Source organism: Coturnix japonica, chromosome 1 (genome assembly GCF_001577835.2).
Source record: "Coturnix japonica isolate 7356 chromosome 1, Coturnix japonica 2.1, whole genome shotgun sequence".
Lineage (NCBI taxonomy): Eukaryota > Metazoa > Chordata > Aves > Galliformes > Phasianidae > Coturnix > Coturnix japonica.
Window position 1 is genome coordinate 82,410,082 of NC_029516.1, and position 8,267 is coordinate 82,418,348.

General features: G+C 46.5%; 1 protein-coding gene across 6 annotated transcripts in view; it reads left to right on the forward strand.

The window, feature by feature from the left end:
* The window catches only part of ILDR2 (immunoglobulin like domain containing receptor 2), a 38,876-nt gene extending 31,296 nt beyond the window's left edge, over positions 1-7,580 (forward strand). For 3 of the 6 annotated variants that reach the window (XM_015879392.2, XM_015879365.2, XM_015879373.2), the window contains 4 exons: positions 1,695-1,811; positions 2,964-3,174; positions 4,022-4,703; positions 5,163-7,580. In XM_015879392.2, coding sequence (XP_015734878.1) covers positions 1,695-1,811; positions 2,964-3,174; positions 4,022-4,703; positions 5,163-5,198 — 1,046 coding nt within the window. In that variant the 3' untranslated portion in view covers positions 5,199-7,580. The remainder of the gene's footprint in view (positions 1-1,694; positions 1,812-2,963; positions 3,175-4,021; positions 4,704-5,162) is intronic. The other 3 variants (XM_015879379.2, XM_015879385.2, XM_032448294.1) reach the window with 1 other exon arrangement.
* Positions 7,581-8,267: the final 687 nt, after the last annotated feature.

Sequence of the window (8,267 nt, forward strand, 5' to 3'; positions counted from 1 at the left end):
GATACTGCGTTTTAACACCCAATACCTTTTGTAAGTGTAAATGCACAAGGTAACCCTTGTGAAGCACTTTCCTTCTGCAGTCATTTGCGGGATTATTACAGGAATTGTTCCACTCATTTCTATGGCACAGCCACTTCTGAGACAGAACGTGGTTATTTAATAGTGCACAGACACATGCATAGCCATTGAGGACAGAAGGTGCCTAAAAATACTGCTGGCAAGTCCTTGTTCAGCCTACACAGTGCATACTATGCCCTCTACCATGCAGCATACTATTAAACCCATATGTTAAGGCATGATACATTGGGGTATGGGATAAAACGCAGAAGAAACAGATTGGCTCAGTCCCACTGTCCAGCTGTTTTTTAAAATCATGCCTTAAGAGGACTGCTTGTGCAACGCTGCAATGTTCATGCAGGGGAACATAGCAACCTCTTTCAAGGGAGACAGGTTCCTTTTGTGTTGCTAAGTGACATCCTCACGACAGTACTCCAGTGAGGCTTTGAACATTCGCCCTTTTGGACTTAGACCCGTGTTCTTGTCCATCTTGGAATAGCTCTGGGCTGAGACCTTTCTTAAAGAAACTGCTGTAGAAATGTTATTTTCTTCATAGCTCCAAAAGGCAGATTTCTACTTGTTAGCTGTAGGCCTGCTGTAAGGTTGCCAGGTTAGCCTTGAAGTGTGCTTGGAGCCAACCTGGTGGAGTTAGAGCTGCTGTAGCTCCATGTGTGTCTTTTTTACATGAAGGAATATAGCAAAGCCAAAAAAGCTGTCCAGACTTCCCCTGCACATGGAGTAATCCCAGGAGGTGAGAGCTTAACACATCTGCGAGACCTACCTTTTCTGTAAGATAAAGCACATAAAGAATGCCAGGGGAAACAGTTTCAGTTACCCAGTGGTCTGATTGACCGCTTAATTGAATTTGGTATAAATCTCAAAGCAGTGTGATGTGCTTTATGGGACTTCATGTTTCCTTCTGCATCTTGTGGAGCTTCTGCCACATGTTCTTCAACCTGTGTGAGAAGTCCTTGGGTGGGGAGATGGACCAGTCCTGCTGTGTGACAGCTCCCAAATGCTCAGCCACCTGCATAGAAGTGGTCTGACCTGGGACTGCTTCTCCCATGCCATGACAAATCCTTCCTGTATCACTGAGGGGAAATAAGAAATTCTTCACTAGGAGAGTGGTTAGGCCCTGGAACAGGCTGCCCAGGGAGGTTGTGGATGCCCCGTCCTTGGAGGTGTTCAAGACCAGGTTGGACGGGGCCCTGGGCAACCTGATCTAGTAAATGTGTATGTTTGGTGGCCCTGCCAGGCAGGGGGGTTGGAATTACATGATCCTTGAGGTCCCTTCCAACCCGGGTCATTCTGTGATTCTGTGATTCTGTGAAGTGCTTCTTTGCCATCTTCTGTAGAAGGTGGAGTCACTCTGTGGCAATGTCATCACTTGGTGTATGTGGCTCTACATTTCCAAGCCATTTTTGCTGTCACTGCAAACTTTATAAATGATGCAGCTGCTCACAAGTTCACATCCCACCTTACAGACAGATTTCTCCTGAAGCAAGGACTGCCTCATTGTTTTGGAGGCTGCAGCCTACCTGCCTGCAGACATGAGCTCAGCTATCGAAATAGTATTGGCTGAAAGTCTCCTTGAACTTCAATGCGTTTTCCTCTAATTGCTCTTCATTTCTCTGTAGCAGTGCGCAAAGGGTACAGGATCCAGACTGACAAGGAAAGGGACTCCATGAAGGTGTTGTACTATGTGGAGAAAGAACTGGCCCAGTTTGACCCATCGAGGAGGATGCGAGAGCGATGTGAGGAACAAGAATGGTTTGATTTTTTTTTTCACTGACCTGAAAAGTACTCTGCAAATTCATAGCTTAAAGTCAGCTGTCTTTGTCTTGAAAGACTCTAGGATATAATGCTTGGGATGGATAAAGTCTAGATTTTAGGAACCTATGGGTATATTTTGATTTTAAAGAGTTGCTTCTTATTTGATCGTCCTTCATTAGAGTAAACTAATGTCAGAGTACAAACCCAAGTGAGGATCTTCCTTACATTAGGAGATGGAGGTGCAGTAGTAGGAATGGCTATGAGGAGGACTTGCAGCACTGTGGGGGCTCAGTTCCTTTGTGCAGCACCCGACTCGTGCAGTGCTAACCCACATTAGCTGTGGTGGAGGCTCTTTTAAAACAGATGTGTGAGATCCTGCAAATCAGCAAAGGTAAGGGCTTTGGGAAGTGACATGAAATCAAGGCCTTGTACAGATTAGGCATAACTAACAAATGATATGTACTTCTAAAACAGTCGTTGCTCAGTACACCGTCTTCTCCACCCACAAGATTTACTATAAAAAGACCTCTCCAGATTGGTGTGTCAGGCTTCCAGATGTCAATGTACTTGATGAGGCAGAGACTGACAGTGATTCAGACAGTCTCATATGTTTAAAAAGAAATTATTTTTTTTTTTCTTTTTGTGAGGGGGCTGTTTTTGTTTTAACTGGGCAAATCAGGCCAAATCCACAGCCAGCCTGTCTCACACCAGGAAAGGGGGAGGTGGCACAACTGCTGTGACGATGTGCCACCTCGGGGAGGTGGAGAGCTCCCACGTGCTGGTGAAGCAGGGCTGAGGAAGGATTTCTGCTCGAAGGCTGAGCTCAGCTGTCTGAATGCAGGCATCTGATGCCTTTTGAGGTACACTTGGAATATCCCATCTGGTTGCTGAGCTCTAGCTCAGAAGACTGGTAGTTTTGGCAGCAGTTCTGTGCTCAAACTGAGACCCGGGGCAGGGTTGCACAAAGGTTTGGAGGAAAGCCTTGGGTTCCATTTTGGACTTTTTCTAATGGAGAGCAGCTTAGCTTCTTTCTGAAAAGGCTGCAGCCAGTTTCACTTCAGACTTCCAGTCTTCTCATCCTCACACATGCCCTTAGGTGATGCCTATCTTATTTTCTACAACTTCTCCTGCAGATAACAACACTGTCTCTGAGCTGAGCTCTTTGCATGAGGATGATTTGAACTTCAGGCAGCCCTACCGCCAGGCACGGAGGAAACCTCTGCCTCCTGCAGAAGACCTGGATGGTGATGCTGAGTACTGGGCAGGAGTCATTGGTGGGGGCAGCACATCGAGATCACAGGCGATCTCTGATTACAGAGATGAGAGGGACACTTTCCGGCACAGGTGAGGAGTGTTGTGTTTGAGAGGCTGCCATATAAATTGATAAAGAAGGGAGAAGGGCCAGATGTACCGGGAGCTTTTCTCCATTTCCTCCTGCCATGGTCCAGTCTAGCAAGATGGAGAGGTTGCAGCTCTAGAGAAAGATGAAAGTGTCATTAGATGAGGACAGCATGAATCTGATTTCCACAAGTCTGCTGAAGCCTGCCAAGCTGGGCAAAGCTAGGTACTGACAGCATTCCAGGTGGGATGCAAGAGTGAGATAAATAGGAGAAACAGAGCTTCCACAGTGCTCTGTTCAGATTTGTACTTGATTGATCCCTTGGGCAATTTTCGGTGCTGTTGTGCTTTATTGGGAATCACAGAACTGGCACCTAGAAGAGAGATGCTGTGTGCTTTTCCCTCTTATGTTGGCAGCCTGGTCTCCCAGAAGTAGTGGCAGGGATTTCTTTCCCTCAGCACTGGGCTGGTGTTCCAGTTCACTCGCCTTAAACCTGTTTCAGAATTAACTTTCTGTGAGCTTCTATAGCCTGGTTCTTGGGTATCCCAGCAGGACATATACCTTCAGGTGCTGGGGGAAAGGGGAAGCAAGTCCAGTCCTGTCTAATGAAGGACAAGGGAATTCAATCTTGCCTTGGGTAGACATGTAGAATTTGAACTATCCACAATAGGCTGCTGTTACAATCAGCAGAGAGAAGTAGGCACTTCTAGGATGTGATACATCTTTTTCTGCAGAAGGTGGTAAAAGCAGGTCAGATGATTCATGTCCCAACAGTTTCCCTCCACTGTTTGTGAAGGCAGCCAAGGGGATGAATGTAGCTGATTCCCACCCTCTGTTTTTTCTCTCTTCCAGCCAGCAGAGATCCAAGTCCGAGATGTTGTCCCGCAAGAGTTTCTCTGTGGGAGTTCCAGCTGTCTCTATGGATGAGCTGGCAGCCTTTGCAGAGTCCTACAGCCAGCGGGCCCGGCGGGCAGACAGCCAGGAGACTCGGCGTTTTGAGCGGTCAGAGTCACGCAGTGGCCGTGGTGGAGGGCTGACCCATCAGGATAGCACCATGGATGAGTTCTACACGAAGCGCAGCAGGGGGAACCGAGAGCCACTGACGGACTCGGACCGGGGCTGGTCGTACAGCCCGCCCCGGAGACGGGCCCATGAGGAGAAGCACCTGCCCAGGCTGGTGAGCCGGACACCTGGAGGGAGCCAGAAGTATGATCACTCCTACCTCAGCAGCGTCTTGGAGAGAAAGTCCCGGAGCTATGATGAAAGTGGAGACCATTGTGAAACTCCCTCAAAGCTGAGCTCACAGCACAGCCAGAGAGGTGGGGGAACATATTATGCCTGGTCACCACCTTCTACCTACAAATCTGATACATCTCAGCAGCAGGAGTCACCACCACCTGAGCAGGAGGAAGGGGAGGACACCCTGCCTCCCTACAGCGAGAGGGAGCTGAGCCGAGGCCCTTCGTACCGGGCCAGGGAGCAGGCCTACCTCAACGCCTCTGACAAGAAGAGGAAAAAGGATCCCAAGAAAACAGTGAGGCCCTGTCTTGTGCTTCTGTTCCAAGTAGGCTGAGCAGGGAACCAACAGGCAGGGGTTGCTAACCAGTTTAGCAGCTTTCCAGTTTAGCAGAGGGCAAAGCCTGGTGTCTGAGTTTGAGGAACTCCTGATAGTGCAAGGAACTCTGCAGAGACCTCAGGGGCATCACTGTGAGATGTTTGCCCGTGGGCATGTGTGCCGTGTGTGCCAAAGGCACACAGAGCCACATAGGAGGGATGCCAGTAGGTGAAAAACATCCTGTCCCCATCTGAACTAGTGAGGGCTGATGAGTCTGTTGTTTCTGGGGAGAGGGAAACAAGAACCAAAGTGTCCTGTGTGAGAAAGAAGGGTGTTGCTGTTGTTGTTGCTGTTTGCTGTGTCTCTGTCAAAGCTACATCCGTCTGATTGTCTGTTATGTGGGTACTTTCCTATTGACATCTCTCTCCTCTCTTTCAGAATGATTTCCCAACGAGAATGTCCCTCGTGGTTTGAAGTCACTGTGGACATGTCATAGCAGTGGGCTGGATACCATGATGTGATTGCAGTGGAAAGGATGCAGAGCAACAAGCAAACTGGGCCCCGGTGAACCTTTACAGACACTGGCCAGGGACTCTTTGTTCAAAAATGGTTTGTTTCATCAGGGCAGCAGGCTCCCATGAACAGCACCCAATCTCAGAGGCTTTGGAAGTCTGCCAGAAAAATGAGTCCAGGGCTCTGTTTGGCCCCTTCCATTCTGCACTGGAAGGCAGCCATGTCCTTACAACCCCTGCAGTCCTGAACTAGGAGCAAGGCTGCCTTTGTGCCTCTTTCCCTATCTCACGTGCAGAAAGAGGCCTGTGTGCGTACCTCATGCTCCCTCTGTCTCCTCTGTTCACTGGATCAAAATCGTCTCCATGCTTAGAGTCTATTCTGTATCATCCCCACGCTGGGAGGAGGCCTTGTTCTTACAGCTGCAGACTGCCTCCAAGGCTCTAAATTATGAAAGAAAATCTACATCTTTTCAGACACCACAGAGCAGGACTGATGAGGTGTTTCTTTGCAAGGGCTGAACAGAGAGAGAGAGACAAGTATGGGCTGGTTTGTTCAATATATTTAGTTATGTTCATTGTGTGCTGAGAGTTGCAAGTGAGATTGATGTATTGTTTTGAAAGTGAATCAAAGTAGCTTTTCTTGTGATGAGAGCATGATGTGTTTTTCCTCCCATCCCCAACTGTGATTTGTTTTGATAAAGTTGCATTTTCTTGCAGCTGAGCTATGACCTGTTAGAGCTTCAAGCTAGAATATCTACTCCACCATATCATAAGCAGTGCTCCAACTTTGCTGGTGTTCTGCTCCCAGCGCCTCCAGACTTAGTGGCCTTTTTGTTTTAAAGAAGCAAAAGGGAAAAAGATGCAGTGAGGAGGCTGCAGATGTTTGTTTTGTGAAGTGGGACTGCTTCTCTCTGGTCACTGTTCCCAGGCACTGAACAAAGCAGTGACAGCAGTGGAAAAAGGATTAACACTGGGTGAACACAAACCTTGAAAGACCCTTTTCAGTTACAGTCGTTTCTTTCACTACAGTTGTGACATGATTTTGGTGGCTCTTGTCTCAGGAACAGCTGAATCTAGAAGTGAATGCATCACACCATCTGGAAGCCGGCATTCTGGTTTTTGTGGGGTAAAATGCAGTCATTTATTTTTTAGCTGCTAAAATTACATGAAGAAAGATAGCGGGAATAATTCAGGGTCTAGTATCTTGCTTACCATTAGGACTGGAAACAAGTGCAGCATTCTATTTTGTTACAGATGTTGTCAGCCTCTGAAATGTCATCTCGTAACTTTGGGCATTTGTTCGTTACCTGGCCTCAAATTTATGGGGTGCTCACTCTAGCAATATGTTTTTGAACACTGGATCGATAGGTTAACATCACTGCAGTTCTCCATAAAAGTTGCAGATTCATTTCTGTACAAGTCCTTTGTGGTATTAGCTCACCAGGAGTGGTCGTGGGAGAGGAAGAGTACTCTCCACAGACTTGATGCTGCTGTAGTTTTTTTTTATGCTAGAAGATGAATGACACAAGGATGGCTTTCTTTTCCACACTTTTCTTCCTGGCCAAAGAAAGATTAGCCTGCAGGAACATATTAGACTTGGATCTGCCTTGCAGTATGGTTTGAGAAACTAAATTTTAGGTACATTTTGATATTATTATTAATGTATATTCCTAGGAAAATCACAGCTCAGTTAACAAAAGGCTGGCGGGTGCTTTCCATCTGAGGTCTCTGAGGCCTTGAGAGATCTACAGTGTTACTTGATGTGCTGTTTAAAATTAAACATTTCACCCCTGACATATGATAATACTGTCAAGCAAAAAATGTTAATATTTTGTTGGTCTGAAAATCTTGGGAGGCCCTATGCCATGGATTTTAGGGAAGTTTAACCTGCTGTCCTTCCCATCAGACATCCAACAGACCCAGGAAGCTTTTCACCATGCAGAGATGTGCATCTGCATTAAATGTGCATCTGCAACAGTGATTGTGTCAGAAATTGGCCCATTAGCAACGTGTCTGTATCAGCACCAAATGGATCATCTGGAAAGTGAAAGGTGACGTAGAGTTGGGCTTCCATCTCCATAGCTGCACAACCCTAATGACCTGTGACTCTTGGATAAGCAACACGGAGGGAGCAGGAAGACAGAAGCTGGTAGGAGTCACTTGTTTCAGAAAAGAGTAATGGTAGCTTTGTGCCTAGACCAAGTTTAAGAGCACCTGCAGGATGCTGGTACTGGAAAATAATGAGCCTGATTATTGCATTTAATCTGACAGTGATGGGATCTCAAATTATAAATTTTCCAGTGATCAAGTTTTATTGCTGGCATAAAGTTTAAATCCTTTTCATGCAAGATATGGATGTCTGAGTCATGTTGATGATGCAGATGGTTTTGTGGCCTTCAAATGAAGCATCACAACAGTGACTAGCTAAGTAAACAACTGAGATGATGAGCAAATCCTGTAAAAAATTATAAGCCCTTAGGGCAGCAGCAGGACTAAGTATCAGTGCTACATCTGGCTGTGCTGTCAATAGTGTTATCTAGGCTTCAGAATAAAGTCTTGGCATAATGGGAAAGAAAATACCAAGCAACATGCCCCAGGCCTGCCTTACCTGTGCAGCCAGCAATGCCAGTCATGTGCTGAACTTCCCTGGAAAGCCCCAGCTCCTGCTGTTGCGTGGATCCCTCAGCATCACACTGAATCATGATTTTAACACTGGTTTGTGACTCTGAGGGTCCCTGCTGACCATGGATCAGCAGATGTGCTGCTTTCTTGACCTTTTGTTCCAACAAGCCCACTCTGGGTGGGTAATACTAGTTCACTAGTGCACCTGCAACAGAAAAAGACCAGTAGTTAAATGAAAGACCTATACATACAACCTCCCTTTAAAGACTGACTTGAAACTGGCCAGAGAAATCTGAAGCAAAGAAAATATCAGTATTGGGCACATTAAGACAGAATTAATCTTCTATAGGGAAAATTTATTCTCTGAGAATTTTTTTTCAAGGAGTTTTAAGAGAGTTAGCATGAGGGT